The sequence below is a fragment of the Plectrocnemia conspersa genome, unplaced genomic scaffold, assembly GCF_051122295.1.
Source record: "Plectrocnemia conspersa isolate PC_06_02 unplaced genomic scaffold, ASM5112229v1 ptg000014l, whole genome shotgun sequence".
Taxonomy (NCBI): domain Eukaryota; kingdom Metazoa; phylum Arthropoda; class Insecta; order Trichoptera; family Polycentropodidae; genus Plectrocnemia; species Plectrocnemia conspersa.
The window spans coordinates 28,297,755-28,321,157 of record NW_028277178.1 but is presented as its reverse complement, the minus strand read 5'-3'; the positions used below and the strand labels follow the sequence as shown (position 1 = coordinate 28,321,157).

The 23,403-nt window shown below is 35.6% G+C and overlaps 1 protein-coding gene and 1 long non-coding RNA gene across 4 annotated transcripts in view; one reads left to right on the top strand and one right to left on the bottom strand.

The window, feature by feature from the left end:
- The first annotated feature begins 421 nt into the window (after nt 1-421).
- LOC148226699 (uncharacterized) lies at nt 422-2,294 on the top strand. The gene is made up of 2 exons (XR_015812261.1): nt 422-1,132; nt 1,936-2,294. It is a non-coding gene; the product is annotated as an uncharacterized LOC148226699 (long non-coding RNA).
- A 3,482-nt stretch (nt 2,295-5,776) lies between these two features.
- The window catches only part of skd (mediator complex subunit skuld), a 36,323-nt gene continuing 18,696 nt past the window's right edge, over nt 5,777-23,403 (bottom strand). Inside the window, exons 2-24 of one of the 3 annotated variants that reach the window (XM_088204966.1) lie at nt 23,063-23,384; nt 18,462-18,546; nt 18,306-18,389; nt 17,954-18,087; nt 17,539-17,876; nt 17,363-17,466; nt 17,027-17,288; nt 16,827-16,954; nt 16,528-16,756; nt 16,336-16,449; nt 15,992-16,264; nt 15,649-15,857; nt 15,351-15,576; nt 15,053-15,278; nt 14,162-14,982; nt 13,900-14,089; nt 13,375-13,601; nt 12,368-12,586; nt 11,920-12,295; nt 11,499-11,776; nt 7,173-7,445; nt 6,850-7,106; nt 5,777-6,398 (exon numbers count right to left, since the gene is read on the bottom strand). In XM_088204966.1, the coding sequence (XP_088061092.1) occupies nt 6,266-6,398; nt 6,850-7,106; nt 7,173-7,445; nt 11,499-11,776; nt 11,920-12,295; nt 12,368-12,586; nt 13,375-13,601; nt 13,900-14,089; nt 14,162-14,982; nt 15,053-15,278; nt 15,351-15,576; nt 15,649-15,857; nt 15,992-16,264; nt 16,336-16,449; nt 16,528-16,756; nt 16,827-16,954; nt 17,027-17,288; nt 17,363-17,466; nt 17,539-17,876; nt 17,954-18,087; nt 18,306-18,389; nt 18,462-18,546; nt 23,063-23,384 (5,508 nt within the window). In that variant the 3' untranslated portion in view covers nt 5,777-6,265. The remainder of the gene's footprint in view (nt 6,399-6,849; nt 7,107-7,172; nt 7,446-11,498; nt 11,777-11,919; nt 12,296-12,367; nt 12,587-13,374; nt 13,602-13,899; nt 14,090-14,161; nt 14,983-15,052; nt 15,279-15,350; nt 15,577-15,648; nt 15,858-15,991; nt 16,265-16,335; nt 16,450-16,527; nt 16,757-16,826; nt 16,955-17,026; nt 17,289-17,362; nt 17,467-17,538; nt 17,877-17,953; nt 18,088-18,305; nt 18,390-18,461; nt 18,547-23,062; nt 23,385-23,403) is intronic. The other 2 variants (XM_088204967.1, XM_088204968.1) reach the window with 2 other exon arrangements.

Below are 23,403 nucleotides of genomic sequence, written 5' to 3'. Positions count from 1 at the left end.
CTCACAATTTCACAAAAAATCAATACAAACATGATGCAAAGTTGTTTTGGAAGTGTTCCATGCGAAAGCACCATTTCATACATATTCTAAAATTCAGGTAAAATGGTTTGTTCCATTCTCAGTGCTCACAGCATTTCACTAAGACGTAAAAATAAGTAATGTATTGGTAGAAATGCAGCCATTTGAACTATAAACTCAAAACTAGGACGGTGATCTGGAGTGCTGCATTGAAAGTGAGCATATGCCATATAAATCGCATATCCGGGACTAAGAACAACAAAAATAACACTGATTAATTCGATTTCTATTTTTATTGTTTTTATAAATGCACATACTCTGGAATGTGGTTCTTCAGAAAGAGCACACACTTTTCAACTACCCATATTAACCTCTTAATCGGGCAGTTTCTTATTACGTTTTGGGGACGGGTGGTAATTAGACACAGACTGAGCCGATGCAGTAGTATTTTATTTAAAATTAATATAACGGTTTACATGCTATTACTAAGAGTAGACGGTGCGTGAGGCACGCAACGGCGTGCCAGCCCGTCAGAGTCACCAATAGAATGTATCCGTCACGCCAGTGTTATCAGAGTGCCGCCAAGTTTTGGCCATAATAAACCTAAATATATATAAATTGACCCCCTACAACGTGAAATAATTGACTCTGAATGGTCAGTTAAATTAGAGGACAATTTACGTAAGTAATATATAAAATAATTGTATCAATGAGCAATATATAAAATAAAATAATTCGTTGTTTAAAACAAATTGTTCATAACTGTTGGACAGATTAGATGCGAGCAAGCGATCATTGGTCAGAACAGAGAAAACCCCATGAATAACTCTGTAACGAATCATTTTCCGAAAATTTACTTTAAACTATGGGAGCCGAATTTAGATTTGTTATGGCCAAAACTGGTCGGCGCTGAAGTAGCATCCCGTGACCGTTTTCTCTCTCTCTACCGGCAAGCTTGTAAGGGCTCGGACGCGTGCCGTCACGCGTCCGGCCCATTTTGTAATGTAAACAACAGTAGCCCTTCAAATAAATATTACTGCAGCGGCTCAATCTGTGTCTCATTGCCACCCGTCATCACCAGCCCCCTAAAAAACAATTCGTTTTATGGAACAAGGTATTTATTTAGATGCACGTATTTCTTAAAATAATTCCCTGTTAACAGGGAATTATTTTAAGAAATTTAAATTTAAATTTAAATTCTTTAAAAGTTAAACGTACCCGTCATAAAATAAACAGAACGCAGAGTGGGTGGCTAAAATTCGTCAATCAATGAAGACTTTTTGCGTCACGCCCATTATGTATGAAATATATATATAATTACATGCCCGATTAAGAAGTTAAGAAAAAAATTAGTAAATACTTGGTAATTTAATGTTGTGTTGCAGATTTCTAGACGTTCCTCTGTGATATTCTTCACATTCCTATGCGCAACAGTCTATAACTCGATTTTAGCCATAAGACGGATTTCCTGTACCTTTCCTTCTTCTAGGCACATATCTGACCGCCTGTAAGGCGAAATCAACTTCTAGAGATCTAGAGCCAGATTGAGATCCTTTAGCCTTAAAGCTGCTCCAACCCTTTTTTCTTATCGGAAAACCGAGAGCTATGGACCATGACTTTGATTACTTTTGTGGGTACCACACAGATCACTCGTTTGTGGGGGATCTTATTCTTGAAACTCGCGTTAATTACTTTGACTAAAAGTCCGATCACACAAAGGCTCTCGTTACGACTAAAGGGTTCCCCCATAAATAACACGCAAGGGTTCTCCGGTGCATTGAATGGATATTTCTTTGCTACGAAACGTCACGGTAAACAATATATCACCGGAAGACAAATAGCACCGTAATGTCACAATATTCCCGTTACGCATTTCGACCTAGAAAATATTCATCAAGCAAATGTCACTTTCTCTAGGCGTATACTAATTTCGTTGTTCCGAGAAACAAATGCAACGATTGGCTGGATGATTGTAATTGGTGAGCAAGCTTTGCAGCCCTGAATACTTAAGCCTGGACTGCAACGAGGAGAGAGCAGTCATTTGGCATACTCCAGCAGACACTCGAATGGACCAGCAGACGCCCGCGGACAACATACTGTCATGGACGCTCGCACCAGAGAGGGATAAACCTCCGCAATACCGTCGCTACCGCATCAACCAGAACTACGAACAACATCCCTGCGCCAGCTTCTCCACCACTGTTTGAAGAAAACATCTCGCCATTCATAGTCTGTCGCAATATGTAATATAATCTAATAAAATTCTCACTAGTTTCCACCTGCGTCTTACTGGTTGCGAAGTCACACCCCTTAGGGTTACCAAACCTTAAACTTTTCTATTATAAATACATACGTTGAATATTTAAACAAAAATAGTAACGTGTACTATTATATTTCATTTACTGAGACATCACACACATGTATAATATATTTGTAGCTTTTAAATCTTAATTAGAAATTCATGAAACTAGTGATGATTTAAGCTGTCTTTTGATTCTGAGAAACCTTTCCTCCGCCGCCAGGCACCAAGAATTCGAGTCAGCGGGACAGCAGCAGAAAAAAAGTACAATGAAAACCATGAGTGTAGGAGGGTTTCCCATTAAAAGCTTCTAATTTTTGTAAAATTTATTTTGGAAATGACAGGATAGGGTAAAATTAAATTCAGTGATTTAAATATGTAATATTTTTTATTCATAATTACCTATTTATATATATTTTTATATATTTATAAAGTTTTACTAATATCAAGAATTTAAATGATCTAAAGATTACACTAGCTACAACATTTGTGTTGTCTGATTCTGCGTAATATTTACAAATTCCCAATTCCCTAAAATTGACGATGCCTATAACAAAAACAATAATCCACTTTACACTTTTATGTACATATACATCGTTTTGTTAATTAAATTAATATGCAATGATGATAATGATAATAATAATAGTAAATTAAAAACAATCAAGTCTAGAAGCAGTGTCGAGCGGAAAAATGAACAATTATTCATCAAAATATACACATTTTGGGGAGGTAAAAACATTTTTTCTATATTTACAAAGAATCACTCGACGCCTCGTGACGTAAAGGCCAGCCCCGTGTTTCGGGTCAGGCGGATTGCACGCGGAGGGGCTCCACAGTCGCGCTATACAATTTACATTTTGGCCCCATCTTCACATCCATATAAAAAAGTATTTTTGCTAATTTCCTCATCGTTTTTTTTTTGTATTTTGTTTTCTTTTACATTATAAATAATCGTAATTTACAAATAGCTCTTATTACTTACACGTTTCGTGAAAATAAAAATCGGAAAACAATCATAAATTACTCCTATAACTTCCGGGACTATCCAAATGTTTTTTTTCACACACACACACACTTTCTACATTCACACATGCGGGGGTTTAAAAGCAAAATGTTCCAGTCCGAAAAAGCGAATCGATGAATCATGAATTAGTTTTTGATATAACGAGTGAAAGTAATAGTGAATAAATATCTGGTTAATGTGCCAATCATATTTGAGTAAGAGCACTTAAACTAGATTAGCAGAAATACGTATATCAAACTACACATTACTCAGGAAAATGTAATGCGAGTGATAATATTACCTTTATTAATGTACAATTTTAATTATATTGTATTATGCTTTTAAACCCCTCAGTCGTAATCCATCATCGCTGCAGTTTTTTTTATTATACGTAAAAATATGCTTGCATTAAAAAAGATAGTCTCGCTTCGATTTCATTTAAAAAGTTGCACATTCAGCCACCGTTTGACAAGAAACGACATTTCTTTGGTTAAAAAGGTTAACATTATAACAATTTGCTTGAAAAACATTGTATATATTATAACAAACAGCTCTACAGTGAAAATCTATATAATTAATATAAAAAGAAAACACTAATGATGTATATACTTTATAAACTATATAATCGACGAATATTCATCTTCGGCAAACAGTAAGGCGGCTTTTGCTATTGCTTTTAAAAAAATTCAAGTATCATAAAGCGGAGATTCGCGCTTCAAAATATATAAATATTACAAATGTATAACTACTCAAAGGCATGGTGGTGTTATAATAAATACGTTTGTCGGGGTATTAAGCAACGGCCACGGTTGCCACGCTGTAAAACGCTACGCTAATTTGGTTAATGACATAGTTATTTTATGTATATTAATATAAATATGTATGTATATCTTCTTTTTGGCACCTGCGACAAATTAAAAATGTACATGGAAGATGCGACGCATTACAAAAACGTAATCCAGTTTCAGTGAATCGTTACGATCTCTCGGACCCATAAAGTTGTTCGTAACACACATTACAAACGAAGAAAGCAGTGCAAGAAATGTAGAGTTGAATTCTTGAACTGTCAAAGGCACGAGACTTTTTTAAATAAAGAATTTCATTTAAAATGTATACTGAATATATGAGAGGTCTCCAAAATTAGTGATTTCAAAACAAGAGTATGATATGTAGTACATATTTAGACATGACGTTTAGATATTTGGTTCCATGTCATTTCCGAAGTTTGATACTCCAAATTAATAAATTATCAAAGACCCCTTCTATAACACCAAAACATTTAAAATATCTTAAAATCTCTTGATGGTACTTTTAATGATCGCGTCATATAACATTCCTCGCCTACATCACGCTTTAACCACATTTGATCATAAAATTCACTCACATGTATATTATATACAAAAAAGTTCTTGTACTCGGATTACAAAAAAACCATTTAATATTAATAAATTAAATAAAAAAACTGTTATGATACATTCATACAAACAACTTAAACATTACTCATATGATTTAAAAATAAATATATTGCAAATAAATAAATTTTCTTATAAAATATCAACATTATAGCGTATAAAAAATAAATTAGGTAAAAACTACATTTTTTTTATTTTTACTTTTTAAATTTCATTTCGAGAATTGAGTTTCTTAATTAGACTACCTTTATTTAAAAATTGTTTTAATCGTAATTACAATAATATAATAATAATGAAACATCAGCAACAACAAATTGAGGGCATGAACATATCATTTATATCATCTTCGCGTGAGCCTCGAATGTCTTCGGACTTAGTTTTAAAGTAGCTACCCTATCGCCAAATCTTCCATTTCATCAAATTTGATCAATGCATAATACTATTAGATATATGTTCAAAAATGATCCAGGACAAATAAATAACGGACAAAATTTGTTTTAAATAAAATACTTTTTGCATTAAAAAATAAATAGGAATGTTTACATCGATATCTGTCCGATATCTCAAAAATAAGTTAAGTTTTTTTAAATATACATATAATCATACCAATTAGAAAGAAATCAATATACATTATTATGTTCAGATAGAACCGGTGCCACAATTTCGTCTTTAAATACGCGTATAAATTGTCTTTTCATTACCGTATAAAAATAAATTACAATACAAACCAATCGATCGTGTCAAAAACAGGTTAACATTTAAAAATTAACTCTAAAGTATTGTTCAGTTCTACGCGGAACAAATCTAAATAATGAGATTCCATATTGAGAAGGCATTGTTTGCGATGGTAATGAGCAAAGACACGAATCAATCAAGTGTGCAAAAGGAGACTGAGAAGAACGCGGTAAATACACTAACGCTACTTTTTTAAGTACATGTTAAACATCTTAATTACGATAATTATCTCTTATAATCGTGTCGTTAAAAATATGGTCCCATTATTTGGTAAACTATTGGTAAGAAACTAAAAATGTTAACCTTTCATTTTTATTTATTTTTTGTTTAATATATAAATATATATTTTGATTAGCGTGTACATGTGTGTATAAATATAAAATTTTAGAAAAGTAGAAAATGACGTTGGAAAAGTAAAACGCGCGTCGACGACGCAAAGCAAAATGTTTGTTCTGAGTTGGTAAATTTCACTTTGACCATTCGAAGACATTCATTCTGAACACTTCCTTCAAATAATACGTGTACACGATTAAAAACAATTCACGGTTAATAGTATCAACTTTGCATATAATTATGAATAAGCCATAATCGTTCAGATGATATTCAATTCACTTACAAATACATCGCAATGTCAACATGGAGAACGTCACGATATATAACATTAATGAACACTCTGAAATTAATAACAAAAAATAAACATCTTCTTTATAAATATATATAAAGGGAAAACTTTTTATTATTAACACTGGCAGTGTAATTTGTATTATCTTCTTTATCGTTATTGTAATAAGACGAAGACTAGACAAGCGCCGATGTTAAATGGTACAGTTGCATTAGCACTTGTACGTGGAAAGGCAAACAGGAGAGCCGATCTTGAGTGTTGGAATCTAGGGCTAGCCATGACAATACGTTGTAACCCTCCAAAACGTATCTGAAACATAAAAAATCATTAAACAAAAATCAAAACAACTTCTCTCTAATAACTAATAAGCCCTTTCATAATAACTTTTAACACAGAACATATCAAATATTCGCCTCGAGACTCAGATCTATTTAGGAAGGTTCATACTCAGTTTGTGAAACAAACAATAAAAATGAAGGAACTAATGAGACTGATATTCATTTCTAATGATAAATATTGCTTTATTACACTTAAAAATATGATAGTTATTCAGTAGTATGCAATATAGGCTTAATCATTCATTGAATGTTTGTTTATATAACAAACATTTGTCTTTAACTTTGGCACATAACACTATTATAGTGTTTGTGTTTCTGTATTAAATTATGATTTAGCGAAAGTTTGATATTTATCGTGTAATCAGATACAGCAATAAATCGTCATCTCTCGCCTATGCAATAACGTTATCGTCTCAAATTACCTGAGCACGTCCGTGGTGAAGTGAGAGTCGAGCGGATGCAGCGGTAGATTTGACGGAACCTGTTGCAGAATGTCTTCGCTCGTCTGTTGAACTGTCGGCGAATGTATGTGTAAGGCGTTTTTGAGAAACGCAGGACAAGCGGAGGCGGCGTGAGGGCAGGCCGCCCACCACCACCGTGGCATTCGGCCCAACGGCGCCGTACTAACTAAGTAGCCCAAAGCCAGTGGCTGCTGCAGCAGCACTCCGATTTCTTCCCACTGAAACGAGTGTTATATTATAGAATCGACCGCACTAATAATTTTACGATCAAAAGTAACACTCACCCTAGAGTTACCGTCGTCAGACATTGGCGAATGAGGTCCCATATTTGCGCCTGGATCGCGACCTGGCGAACAGGGACCGGAAGTTTCGTTGTCTTCGCGTTTCGGACTAGCGTTGGGACTCGGAATGGCAGATGGCCAACTGTTGAATATATCACTGAAGTCGTTCATGCCGTCCATGCCTTCCGGCATGTCGTCATTGAGTACCGAAAATAATTCGTCATCTCCTAGTTCGGGACCGTTGATATGCTGTTCATGAAACGCAGTTTGTGCAGACTGAAACAAAAGTTTAAGTACTTAGTAAATTTATACACAATTATTAATTTGTTAGTACCTGGGAGTGAGTTAATTTTATATATTTTTCAATAATCATTTCTGTTATTTGTTTATTATTATTTTAGATTGCATTTATAGTAAAAAATTCTCAACGTTTTATTGCTTTCATTTATTTTACTAATTTTTTGAATTAGTATGTTTTAATAACTTATTTGGCTTTTTGGATTTTATTTTATATCAATTCAGAGGCTTTCAATATAAATTATAAAAACTATTTACATTAAATCAAATTAAAACAAATATTATATTATATGTCCCTTGACTTCGCTAGATATATATTCTGTGACAGGCGTAGTGCCGCCACGTTTCACAATACGGTAAGAAAATATTTATTTTTGTATAGCTATGGAAAAAATTATGATCAAGCAAATTAATGTACATATTTTTTTAATACATTATGCATACACTTTTCAGGGGGTTTCAACCATTCTAATTTTTTATAGTAAAATTATTAAATTATGTAATACATATCAATTACAAATCTAAAAAGTATTAATTAATCATAAAATATATTTAAATATATGATATAAGACAATACATCCAACATTAAAATTTTAGTGCATTTAAAATAATACGTAATCTTTCTAAACTAAGCTAATTTTGTATTTTAAAATTTAAATGCAAAACCCATGTAAATATTATAATTTATTCAATACAATTGTTCCACAGAGCGATCTACTGAATTCAAAAAACAATTAGATAAATGTCAAGCACCATATTATAAAATTCGAGAAGAAATGCAGACAGAAGACAATAAAGGAAATTATCCTGTTATTAATGAATGCGGCGATGAAATTATTAAGGTATTAAAAAGGTATCGATGGAACGTGATGTTAGATGACACTGACAGTAATTAAATGCACAATTACACGATTTAAGATGTTTAACTTTTTTCATTTCTACCATTATTATTTGTTTTTAATATAATTAATATCCTAAAATAAAACATACTGCAGGAAAAGTTTAACAATTTATATTTACTTTTTATTATTTATTCATTGTAGACTTACGTATTTTAAAAAATAACTAAAAAAATTGTTACATTTGACTCTCCTGGCACTCGCAAAATCAAGGACATTTATCGCACGCGTATCGCAATAAGAACATAGGGTACGTGCTCTTGTTTACAAACTAAATACAAGGTCATTTAATACATAAAAATGAGAAAAAAGTTTGATTTCCTGATTTCGTTAAATTCACAAAATACAGTTGAAAGAACTAATCTCAAATTTTGTATGGGTGCCTAGTCCCCCCTATAACGTAGTATTCCTAAAGAAACAACTGCCATTAAAGATCAAAATAAAAGAGAGGTAGTTGAAGGAAAATTGAAATGCAAGAAAAGTCAAAAGAAAACAGGATATCAATTAATTTTAACGATCCTCCTTCCTGGATCCACCGAAAATATAAAATGTAATATAATTGAACATGGATCGAAGCAAGAAGACCCAGATTTAAAAAATTTGCATCCGAAGATGGAAGAAAACGGTTTTCAAAAAACATATTCAAACGGGAAACGAATTTATTATAATTGACTTATTTTTTCAAAAAAATCTATATCATTATTCAATTTTTCGTGCATTATTTATGTTGAAGGAGAAAAATCAGATTCTGCTATCTGTAACCAAAATCGAGGGTTTAAAGATTGGAAGAATCAATTCCAATCGGATTCTGCATCTTATTGTGATGCATATCTTCAATAGAAATGTTTTGAAAAGAAACTGAAAACCGGTGGTTTTATGGACGATACATCGCAAAAAGCAATACAGATAGAAAAAGAAAATTGGTGAAATATTTTACGGGTTGTACTAAATGTAATTTTATTTTGTGCAAAACATAATTTACCTTTAAAGGTATGCAACGAAACTATTGGTGAACACAATTAAGGATTTTTTCAAATCTTACAGAATTAATAAGCCGATACAATACGATTACAGAACACATCACTAATCATAAAATTTCTTATTTCTTAATAAAATTCAAGACGAATTTCTCTCACTCCTAAGGAATCATGTCCGAAGGAATTATTTCTAGAGTTAAAAAATCATAATACTTTTCTTTAATACTTGACTGTACACTTAATGTATCACATCAAGAACAAATGTGCCAAATTATTTGATATGTAATTATTAATGACAATTGTAGAAAGATTTATAGATTTAATAGTGACAAGAAAAAACGGGTAGCGGTTTAGCCAATGAAATTATCGATAAATTATAAAAAGATGGACTAGATACTTCAAACATCAGAGGTCAAGGATATGACAATAGAGCGAATATGTCTGGTGTTTATAATGACGTACGAGCCATATTTAATCGAAAAAATGAACTAGCAATGTATGTTCCCTACGTGACCCTAAAAATTCTGCTTCTTTGCTACCATGATTACATTTTTCGTAATCGTTCAGAGAATCTATACAATTTTTGTGACTTTGACGATTATTAGGGTCTTTATTAAAAACAACTTTGAAAGGTCATATATACACAATGAACCGTAAGAGCAAATGCCATCAAGGAATTGGATCAGCAAATACCATTAGTATATTATGTGTTAATGGATTTAGAAAATGAACAATTCTTACACCGTGTCGAAATTAAAAGCCTATTGAAACAAACGATTTTAAAATTTTTGTGTACACTGTCTGCATGGAATTAATTATTGCAAAAAAATAATAGAGTAAACAAAGCTTTGCAGTCAAAAAGGATGACTATAATGAAAGCTACTTGTTTAAAATAAATATTATTTAATTCCTTGCAGCAAATGAGACACCATATTAGAAAATATTTTTTCTAAAAGTTAGAAATTGGCCTCAGAAATGGTATTGTCTACTGAATATAAAAATAAACGATGTAAAATTTTCAATTAGATGATTGAACTCAACAATGTGTTCCTTATGATACATTTTTATTTACAGTAGAAATGAAAGGAGTGATGGATATTTTAATAACACAACTTAGATGAAGATATTAAAAACTGTATGAAATTTCATCAGATTTCAAATTTTTATCAAGAAAATAATTAATGTCGATGAATGCGGAAAATTAACATAAAGCAGTACATATATGAATTTGCCTCAAATTTGCCTAAAAGTAAGTCGAAAAAAATATGTTTTTTATATTTTTTTGTTATAGACTCTTCAACCAAATATTTTTTTGTTAAAGTTGGTGTCATTTTATTTTTAATATGTCCAAAACTTTTTCACAACTAATGTACTATTACTGTGTTCTATGACTTTTTTATGTAATATAATCATCAATAAATCTATTTTGTTTCCAAATTTGTGTTATATCTTATATTTGCTTAATATTATATACTTATTGAAAGTAAAAAAATTACATAGAGGCGCAAATTTGTTCTTTTGCCTCACTCAGATGACAAAATGTCTAGTTCCAACCCTGTTCTACGAAGTAGGTCTCACTCAATTCTCACTTCTCAAAGCTGTAAATAGTGTTATTGCAGTTATAGTGGAAACACTATTAAGTGGTACAAAACTCAAACATTAGGATGTGCATTTATTTATCAACACCTATACTACAATTCCTTCGCATTTTTAACGATAAAAAATCTACAATCTGTTTATTTTTTAGTCAGTGCGTAACAACATCGTTCAAAGCATGATCATCATGTGTTATGCTCTGATTGGTCAATCAACCCGAAGAAAGAACCATTATGTGCAAGTACACAGGGCACTATTGGTTTATTGAGAATATTATCTTATCGCCCCTGTCACTATAGTTATATATGTTTTATTTATTATAATACTTGTTTTGCTCTATATATATTTAAAAAAATTGTTTTAATTCAACCCCATTCTCAGTGATTACGCGAATACCGCATGCATTCGTTATTGTCTGCTGACTCTTAAGAAAAAAATAGAGTAGTATTGTATAGATAAAAGGATTTGAATTTGTAATATGAACCGTCTCACTTACAGACATAAATTAAAAAAAAAACACTTTTTAAAGAAAGATAAATTAAAACAGCACAGATTCTTACCTGCGAAGTGGCACTCGTAGGAAACACTAGTATGTGAGTGCAAGACACGTCTTGTGGGGTGCTTAGCTGACTGGCCACTGAAGCTTGACTGAAGCGTTCGTCGGGGGTAAATTGATCCGCCATTAATCTCAAAGTAGGATCGGGTTCGGTGGATACGAGACATGCGCTCAGTATGCAAGGTGCACCCGCGGGATACATCAGTCCGCAACTTGAGCATACGTCTCGCAACTGCATCGATGCTTTCAACAAATTCTTTCGCGATAATAACCAACTCCAACCTAAATAACAAGTAAATGCATTGTAATTTTTTTTAATTTTCAAAAGATCTTGATCAGGTATATCATGTAAAATTAAATATTCACAATTTCTCGAAAACTTCTGACAATCAAACTATGATTTAAATAATATAACTAAAATTTACCTTTAAGTTCACCGTGACCGATTCTGCCGATGCGGCCGACGACTAATCTCCAAGGTTGCACTGACTGACTCATTACACCGAGAGTAAAGTCCATCAATTTTGTGAGACCCAAGCGCCGCGCAGGTGGCACGCGCCGCCTTCGGGATCGTCCAGGTACGTCTACGTTTATTGTACAGGTTTCTAATAGTTCTCCACGTCCATCAGTCGCAGCCGCCAATAACCAGCTCTGATCCGCTGATAAGCAATACGATAAATAAAGTACAGAACATGGTTCTGGCGTAGCTTGTCCGAACGTTTCCGCGATATCTTTTAAAGGTCTCGGCGGCGCTAAGACGAACGGTGGGGCGTATAAGCGATACGGCATTCTATTTTTCTCCTGAAAAGATCATTACAATTTAGTTCATAGAGCTCTGTGTTGAGTTTGTAAATCAGTATTATAGTAACTCACATCTTTGTTTTTAAGGAAGAGATCGGCGTTGGCAGCAGTTCCGAAACCGGTGAGGGATTTTATGTTGCTTGCATGTATGAGCTGTCTCTTGCATTGCGAGAATATGCTAAACGCGAAAGATCGTAATAATGAGGATCGCCGCATGACACGTCCGTTAGATGTTCCTATAGTTGCACCGGTCGCAGTACCGGTATCTGATATACTTTCAGCGGAAACAATCTAAAATAAATTTATTAAGATTAATTATTGATTTATATAAATTCCATGTGATCCAATTCGAGTTCCCTATGTTGGCAGCATTGTAAATCAGACAGCTGTCAATAATCGCGCGTGTTCAAAGTGTCAAATGTTAGTTTGCAACAAACCGTATACGAAATGGATCGCTTAACCACGGCTTAACAGTGGTCGGCTAACCGGGGTAAAAATATAATTTTTGGGGGTAATGAGCATTCCTTCATTTAAAAATATACATTATCTGAAATATATTTTTAAAGACTCCAAAATCAACAAAAGACGCTGCCATTATTTTTTGTAATTTCTAATAAATAAATTGATCTTTATTAGTCTTCATGGTTGATAAAAAAAAACGTTCTCGCACAAAAGTTTACAAACACTTCATGGGTTGCACGTCTTGTGTATTTGACTGATATATTTGAGAATGTAAACGCATTAAACAAAGAATTGCAAGAAAAAAACATTAATATAAATTCAGTCAGAGAAAAGATTTCAGAAAGCTGTTATATTGGAGACAAAGTAGAACAATACAAAATAGCTGTTCTTTCAAAGTTAAAATAAAATATTACTTTTGACAATATCAAGGACACAAAGAAAGGTTCTCTGATTAATTTCCCGATCTTGATTCATACTGTCAATTGGATTGTTGATCCCTTTAAATGCGAAATTACATTATATGTTCGATTAATAAAAAAATATAAAGATCCTTAATTGTTTTTTTTTAATTTGGAAACTGAAGTTGGATCACCTTTATTATAACATCAATACTTTACCTTAACAATGATGTTTGATTTGATGTGTTCTGGTAAGACTTGCATCAAAGATGCCGCCGATCGTAACATAGCTAGACACGCTACCCGTCGATCATCAATGAGACTCGGTTCGACTAAATAAACAACTAGAGAAGGAGCCGCTCCTTCTTCGTCATCATTCGCTGAATTATCACCGATGCCCGATCCAATCGAGGAACCAGCGTTCGTTGCAGAGTTGCTATCGGTTTCTGTTTAAAAATGATTACATGTAATGTACGTAAGTCAAAATATACTCATTTGTTATGAAAAGCAAATCCATATACAATAGTTGTGCATGCAAGATGATCATATCCACATGTCATTTATAATTAGAATTAAAAAATGTCTTCAACTTTGGCATAAAACACTACAATGTAATGTTTTATGTTTCTGTATTGAATTTTGATATTGCGAAAGTTTGATATTTATCATGTAATCAAATACGGTAATAAATCGTCACCTCTCGCTGATATGGAAAATACCCTTTAGTTTAATATGTTTTTTTACCGTGTTCGTTATGGGCTGTTGGTGTCGGTGGATGATCAGGAGTAGACGGAGGAGCCATAGGCGAAGGTGCTGGTCTTTCGGTGGGCGTAGCCGGAGGCGGCGGACGCGCATTACCTCCAGGTTCTCCATCAAGTAAGGTACGATCTAATTGAACGTTACTCAACGCTGGACCTAACACGCCTCGACAGATCTAATAAAAAAAAATTAATTTTATCCCCATTCATATTATTATTAATAAAAAAAACTATAAATGAAAACTAACTTGAGCATAGAGTTTGAGTATTTCGGATGTTGTGTTTTCAGGTAACGTGTTGAACCATTCGTCCAACGGTTCTGAGCGTGGAGAACGAGGTACTCGGAAAAGGCCATCTTTTGAGATACGGGAAATGGGCGCGTGACGACCCAAACGACACTGTTCGTACACAGTCGAGAGATCGCGGAAGAACGATTGCACTTTCGGTATCAAAGCAGAATTATCGGGCACCAGCACAACGTACCCAATGTCTCTTGAATAAGAATAAGGTTCCAATAATAACTTGTCCCATAGGTGTATCGCGTGTGGCGACAGAGACACCCAGTCCCGATCGTGGCCCACAAGAATCGGCGGAACAGGTTGAGGTTCACAGAGGTCATCTGCTCCTCTTCCGGCGAGACGGTGAAACTGTCGCCACGTGAGAGGTCCAGCCACAGCGTCCCATAATTTTGTACTGCATTTTTTCTGAATTGCGTCTTGTAGCAGTGGCTGAAGGCGTCTCATCACTCTGACGACGTCTCGACCACACGTTGGCGCAGGAACTTTCAAAAACGGCCAACTGTGCATGGCGGGGGTGGATCGTCCGGCGGCAGCTTCCAACGCTAACGCCGTCGCCTCTCCGCAATCCGTATACTCGAGTAGATGTATTCGGGGTTCGGGTGAAGCTTGTTCTGCCGCTTCTATAGCTACTAAATGTAGCGCACTTGCAAAATTACCAAACACGCTACACTGTTCTCGAACCAATTCCACTAGTGCGGCTGCGCACGTTTTATTACTTTCACTAAAAGCACCGCCTTCTTTTTTGTACTCTGCGGGATCTTCGGCGACACCTTGATTAGCGTAAATTTGATTAGTATAACATAAGCGAAATATATTCCAAAATATTTATAAAAAATTTACCTGTGATTTCAATTTCATCTTCGTAAAATAGTCCAGCACGGTGCGCTAATCGCCTATTGACGACTGCACTAAAACCGCAACTGCAACGGATTGGTTCTTCTTCTAAAAGACCGTTGGCCGGTGGCGGCGAAGGGATTCCTAAATTAATACTATCAGGTGAATCAGGAGATCCTCCGCCGCCAGACAGATAAACTCCAGAATCGGCACCTCGAATATTACCTACGACCTATTTTAGAATAAAACATCGTTAAAATTTTACACAATAACTAACAAGACGCATCTCGGGAGTTATACATACCTTAGGGCCCGCGTTACAAACGCACATAGTACAACTGTCAAAATTGTGGTCCCTAAAAATGTTAAGAGCCGTGTCCGCCAAAAGGAGGTTAAGTAACAATGCGCATGCGGGAGCCGAAGGCGGCACGCTGGAAGCGGGTGACGGAGTTGGAGCTATCGGCGGAGGAGGGGCGCTGCCTATGCCCGATACGCCTCCGACGGAAGCGGGTTGAGATATAGTGCCCACACTAAACGAAAACACAAAATTCAATTAAAACCAAATAATATCGATGACACGACTCAAAAGCTAAGAATCAAACCTGTGTAGATTCGATAGATGGTGAGGAGTGCGCGGGGCCGGAGGTCTTTGTGGCGCGCGAGGTTCGGAAGCGGACGATTGAACTTGCCAAGACGGTCGATAAACACAATGAGAAGGCGGTACGGTACTGGATAGTCCAGATAAAGCGGCATATTTGGACGAGCCGACGTATTTGCATATCGTCGGGGGTTTAAAAACATAGGACCAATCCTAAAAAAAGTAAGACAAGACTTGAAAACGTGCTACAACTTAAAAATCAAAAGGAAGCATTAGGTTTTTTTTGACACAAAACATTAATTTTTATTTAGAAATTATATCAAATAAAAACAAGTGGTTAAATTTACCTCGATCGGTTCGTCAGGTGGTGATCCGCAGCGTAAACTCAACGCCGGCTCAGATTCGAGCAACGTAAACGAACCAGGCGAAGGTTGCGGATGTTGCTCCAATGAAGGCGGCGTCGGAAACATTTTGCACAATTCCTCCGGTCGCATGGCGCAAGTGCGATTGTTCGTTCTCACGATGCTGTTCATACTTCCTAAGATGGTGGTGCCGCTTCCGTCGTCGCCTACGCAACCGGTAACACTTTTGTTTGAATCCGGCGGCGTATGCACCTGTAGCTAACGAAGATAACGACAGATTAAAAACAGCGCTTCAAAGTGTCGCTCGACGTAAACTAACTATCTCTCACCGTCTCGTCTCCGCTCGTGTCGTCCGAATTATCAAATATTTGTTCTAGATCTTTATAGGAAGGTTGCAGTCCGTCCGACGTAAACAAATTTTTATTTTCTTTATTGGCGTCGTCCTGCAAAACGCGACAAATTTTTAAATCGGTCAAAACGGTAACGGTTCGGGCGGTTTTTGTAGGATAATTTCAAATTACCTGATTTTGATCTTGCTTCTCAGATTTAATATATTGTAGCATAGAGCTGTTATAAGTCTGCGGTTCGGGTGCCATTTTGGTATGATCGTGACCAGCGTATAGATCGTCTAATTTTCGCCAAGGTGACGGTTCTTCCCAGCCACCGAGTCGTTCTGATTCAATAGCGACTTCGCCTGCACCTGTCGCTTTTTGGTCTTCCATTTTAAATTTCTTCACCGGATGATTTAACCTACAGACAAAAATAGCCTCATTAATCATGCCGAGAGACAAAACTATAAATTGACTAAAAATATACATACCAAGCTTGGAGGGATGTGTAGTCGTATAGATTATCGAGAGGTTTATCTTCGTCGAGCGCTTCGGGCTCAGATTCTTGAAGAGCTAATATCGGTCTCTTTAAGCTTTCGACCGGCGATTCAACAGAGGCCTATTTAAAAGTATGGTTTAATTTAATTTTCCTGTTTAGGTATTAAAAAATAAAATTAAAATAAAGCAGTACCTGGTTATAATTAGTTCGAGGAGTTGTCGGTGGATGAAAAGAAGGGGGTGTCAGCTCGGGTGTGTGAGGCATGAGCATAGGAACCGCCGTAGCCCGCGGCGTGTTGGGAGCGGCAGAAGGCGGTTGCGGAGGAGACGCCATCACAGGGAGAAGCCCGCAGCTCCCCGGACCGGCACTAACCGGTGGTAAAGGCGAGAGGCCGCCGCAGCTGCCAGGTGAACCTCCGCCCGGTGTTCCGTGGTCAGTTAAATTGTTGACACATCTAATTCAATAATAAAAGATTAAATTAGAATCGCCAAATAACAATATATTTTCTTTCAAAAAAAAAAAACTTACTTAGTGCAAGTACATGCAGCTTTTCGACTGGTATCGACAAAATCCCACTCTCTCACAGGTTTAACATCTCCGTTGGTTTCTGGACATGCGACGATCTCCGGCTCCTTTTGAATAAATAAATCGACAATAAAATAAAAACAGTAATAAGTAAGATTTAAATTGGAATGAACGCTTACTTGCTGTCCAATGCCTAATTCTGTCAATGTTCTCTTGGAAAGAACGGCCGATAATTTCGGAGGTAGATATTCCGAAGCCATAGAAGGTGGCGGCATCTTAGAAGCCGGTTGCTCAACGTCTTCGGCTTCGGTGAGTAACACGTACCGCACCGGATAGCGCATCCTGGCACCGCCGACCGCCACTTCCACGGTTTGGGGTTCGATGCATCCGGAGGCCAACGGGTAAAAATGCTTCCAGGCTTCGAGCAATCTCGTGCCCGCAGGATCTGCGGACGGCACTGATCCATTGTTATTTTGGTTAATCAACGTACCCGCTAGTCCAAAAGGTGCCAATATGACTAAAAATGATAAAATAAAATAAGATTTATTTGTGTTTACAGAAAAAAAACAATCATACAAGAGCAAAAATTCTCACCTTTAGTGTTATGTGAGTCAGGTTTCAATCTCCCGAGTCGTCTCACTGGCGGATGCTGACGAACGTCAACGCTGGCGCAGACGGTGTTTTCGCCATGAACGAAAAAAGCGAATGAAAACGATAAATGCCAGCAGCTACAAAGAAGAAACAAAATTCTAATGAGTAAAATTTTGACACAGTATTTTTAAATTGTGCAGAGGGGAACGATGAGTCAATTTAGACTTCAAAAAAGGCCCACAGAGTTCTCTGCTAGTATATTCTAGGAAACTGTAAATTTTCAAGTCGCACTTTAAGTCGAAAAGAAATAATAAAGACAGTTTCCAAACTAGTAGAAAAAAGATGCGTTTAATACCTCTTAGCAACATCTTCTTCATCTTCATCGTAAGGCTGAACGAACCATTTACCCAGGCGTACAAAATCCCGAGACAGCAAGCATCTAAAAATGTTAAAGATTTTGGTTAAAATATTATAAGAAAAATAGAGAAAACTGATGGTGTAATATTTTTACCTTTCGATTAAATTGTGCAACGCTTTGAAAAGTAGAGACCTGCACTCGTAGGAGAGACCGGATTCCCACGACCCTTGCTCGCTCTCTGCATAATTAAAATAAAATATTAAAACGAAATCTAAAATAATGGGATCAGAGATACAATAAATAAAAATATTATATAGATATAAGTAAAACCGGCTATAACATTCACTTTGGTATAGATAGATATATTTTAAAAGTATGTCTACATCAAATATGGACATTTTTGTTATATAATAGTTTGATATTGTTTTTTTAGATTGAAAATTGTTACATAATGGAAATATTTAATATTAATAGCACAAGTAGCAATTAGTAAAGTAACAACTAAGTACGTACTAAATGTTTCTAACAAGGGATATTGATTAGCTACATTGAAAGAAAATAACAAATACATAATACTTGAACCACAATTGTCACTTTTTCTCAAAACTTACATTTAGTTGAATCAATGATATTGATTCAACCTTTATCAGAAATCAAGTTGAAACCTGCTTATAATTATTAGAATAATTAAATTACCAAAACATTATTATTAAGATTAAACAATGGGCTAGTAATGTAAAAATAAAATAATAAATATCAAATGTGCTGTTATATATTTTAACCAGACTTATATTGCATTTGAATGCAATATCAAGAAATTTACAAGGAATGATTTCGAATTAATTTGAAAGAAAATAATGGTATGGAGAATAGAATATAACAGCGAAGAAGTGGAATATTAAAGTTATACTTCTGTTTTTAATATTACCTGTTTATTAATTAGTTATTTATAAAATAAAATAGTTTTCATATGATTAGCGCGAATTTCTATTTGTATTTCTGTTATTAAGATTCATTGAATGACATGTATTTTTCTGAACAAATTCTCCCCCCCCCCCCCCCCAAATAACATCCCTGATTTTAACTGCATCATTGGGTTTTCTATATCTTGTTTCGTAGATTTAGTTGATTTATATCAAAGATGGAATTTATATTAATCACCAAAATTTTTAATTTTCTAATTAAATAAGAGGACAATTTAAATGGGCAATATATAATATAATTGTTCCATAAAAGAATTGTTGTTGGTGAAAACAGTGACTCCTTATGAATAACTCTCTGTAACGAATCATTTTTCATTGTTACTATACCTCCATATCAATTAAATTGACAAACCGACTTATCCCTGTTTCTACTTGCTTTTATTTGTTTTATTAATATTCCTTTGAGAACGTTTTGTATGGGTGTGAGACCTTGACCTTTCAACAACGTGTGGTAGGTTAAATATCAATTATATGTAGCTACGTTTATATAAAATTAAGCTTTAGATATTCTTTTTAAATATTTTTGTCTACTTTCTTTAGGTGTCTCAAAACCTTGGATCACACAATCGACTTTGGTTGACCATTCAACTGTAGGAAGGCACTTGATAACACATTAAAACGGGGTTAAAGTGGTGAATGGCAATATAACTTCTATTGATAAATAATAAGCAAAAACGTTTTGATTTATGCAAAAAATATAAAGATAATACTTCGGAAGACTGGCAACGTTCAATGGAACAACGAATCAAATATGAGATTTTTAACAATAAAAGAAGACAGTTTGTACGGAAGACGGAAGAAGATTATTTTTAATTAACACAATGTGTGTTCAAGTTTAGGGATGTTTTTCCGTGTCTGACATTTTTATCCTAATTTTTATATTAATGCAACTACAGATGAATAATATTTATAGCCCTCCACACGTTGTTGAAAGGTTAAGAACACAAAATCACAGTAATTAAATTAAAAGCTTGAAAATGGTACATATTAAAATGCATTTTTTCACCCAACTTTTAACAATGAAGGGATATCGCTCTTATATTTAAAAAATATGTTTAAAATAGTTGGTGAAAGAAAAAAGTTGGATTGTCTATTTAATTGATGCTGTGGTATTACATATCAAATAACGTTTACGAATAAGGTAAGCCAAGACTTTTGCACAGCACTGTACATGGATGGAGATTTCATTAGAATCGTTTGTGCCGCCTGAGGCGATTCTTAATTTTACCCCCCCCCCCCTCGTAGAATTATCTAATACAAAATCTGACCTTCCTAAAAATATGTAACTTAATGCGTGTCTTTAATATGAAAAACTTTTCTTAAGCAGACGAACCCTTTTGCCCCCCTTCAGCTACGCTACATACCCTCAACATTAATGAATTTCAAGAAAAATATGCAGGACAGTTTTCAAGTTTGATGAAATATGTCAATGTTGATCAGGTATTTCATTATTTTAGCATATGTCCAATTCGTACAAACAATAGTGTAGCTTATTTTGTAAAACATCTTAAGAAACTGATCAAATTTTCGGGTCAGCCAAAAATATTTGTATCTATAGTCGGCATTTTAGGACAGGCAGGGTCATAAAATCAGCATTTGTTGTCATACTTTCAACTTAGCTTTTTAGCTATTCGTGGTTATATATTTTTAGCACATTTAGTTTAAGAACCACACTACAGGAACGGTCCTTCCATCGCGAAAATGCCGCCCCCAAGTAAGTAATGCCCATTCCGGCATCCCTAGCTATGCCATTGCTACAATACAAAAACTATAATGTGCATAGTATAAGTGAATGGATGGGATTTTTATATTTAATAAAATGTACTTTCTAGTTTGTAATACAGTGATCCAATTTGAGTTTTTTATGTTGGCAGCACTGTAAACCAGACAGCTGTCAATAATCACGCGTGTTTAAAGTGTCAAATGTTAGTTTACAACAACATATTTAAGGAATGGATTGCTGCCTAACGCGTTTAAATCGTTCAATCGTTGTACAGAAATAACAAGTCTGCGCGAACTATGTATTGAAATTTCGTCGTCCTACTGAGCGAAAAATTTGCAGCAGAGTGAAAAAATTTTATGAGACTGGAAGTGTTGGAGATAGGGTACGACCTGTGTATTATCGTGGCGTCTGTTCAGCCGAGAATATTGCTGCTGTACGTGAAAGTGTAGCCGAAGATCCGGAATAGTCGATCCATCGGTGTTCACAGCTTTTGGACTTTTTTTATGGCTCCCTTTGGCGCATTTTGCATTTTGACTTGCACCTACACCCGTATAAAATTTAGGTAACACAAGAACTGAAGTCTAGAGATCATGGACAGTGAAGAGTTAGAGCAGCAGGAAGTTGATGCTGATTTTTTAAAGAAAATCTTCTTCTCTGTTGAGACACATTTCCACCTCTCTGGGTATGTTAATATGCAAAATTGCCGCATATGGGGCGAAAAACATCTTCATGTGATTACATGCCAAAACAGTGACTATTTAGTGCGAATTGTGTAATTATTGGATGTCAATGATAAGTATATCGAACATATATAACGAATAGTGAAATAAGAAAATTCCCAGTATAACGAATTTTCAATTTGTCCCCGAGAAACTTTCATACAAAATGTTTTTATTGTAACGAAGACTAATCTCAGTACAACGAAATAATTTGATCCGAATTTAAGAATGACGTTACAACTTGACCCAATATTTCTCCGAATTCAGTTTGTCCTTGACTTGGCGCGTGCCAGATATGTTCACAAGCGACATTCAAGGTGTTTTGACGACCCTCAAACATTTTTTAACAAAATTTATTGGGTTCATTACAGTATCCCTTAAAATGGCCAAAAAATGATCTGTCAATCTTGTAAGAGGTTATTTTGATGCTGTAGTAATATGGTTATTAAAAATAAAACAAAAATATATCTTCCTTACATTCAATATAACGAATTTTTTTCTTCGGTCTCGTGAGCTTCACTATACTGAGATTTCACTGTAGTAGGGGTGCGTAAACCCAAACTTGCCATCTCTTTCTCAATTATGAATAATGATGAAATGGATAGCTCTCAAATTGAATATGGGATTATTATAAATGCCTTATGAAGTTAGCAAGCCCATGGAACTAAAATGATATGTTTGGAAGTTAGCTGAAACTGAAGTTGGATCACCTTTTATATATATGTAAATGAATAATATTTTCATTTATTTATTTATTATATTTTTAAATATATTTTAGAATTTTATTTCAAAAACCATTTATTCTAAAAGCTGTTTGAGAATAAACCTGAAATAATTAAGTTCGGAATATAGGCAAATGGTTTCTTTATTTATTTAAATTAAATATGTATTTCTAACTAAATCATAATTGCATTAAACTTTTGTCTAGTGCTGTATGCATCATTTTTCGCAAACAGAAATCTAGCCGATTTTTTGAAATTCTGGCAGCCCTGTTTAAAGTACGCGAGCCACTGGTACCGTGGTCACATTTTGAAAATGTCTATAAATAGGAAAGTTCGAATCGAGCAATGCATTTTTTGCAACATCGATAGAGGTCGTCGCACTCGATGACGATCGAGAGGAGCACATAACCTCAAAAGGCGTATAGGGGGGGGGGAGTGGGGGTCGATCGATCGGCGAAGCGTCGCAAGGTCGACGACGTGACGTCGAACGCGGGCGGAAAGCAACGAGCGACGAGCGGCGCGCGAGGGCGTAACGGCGCAACGAGAGCGAAGTAACGGAGCGCGCGCGATACGTAACGGTACGGCGCGTGTTTACAAACAAACGTACCGGAGGCGATGAGCTCGGGCGCCAGCAGGCCGCCCAAGTCGGGCTCCTCGCCGTACCAGAAGATCCACAGCTCCTTGGGGGCGTGCAGGTTCAGCGGCGGAGGCGGAGGGGGCGGCGGCGCCGGCGCCTGCAGCTCCAGGTGGTGCTGCTGCTGATGATTGTGGCCGGCGGCGACCCTGCGCCACACGCATAGCACGTCCCCGGCGAGGCAGCGCGAGTAGCTGCTGAGCACGGGATCGTCGAGCGGCTGCCGGTCCGCGGAGGCTGAGCCCCCGGCCGCCGCCCAGATCAGCTTACGCCATTTTATGCCGCATAGCTCGGTCTGAAACGAAACAAAATCG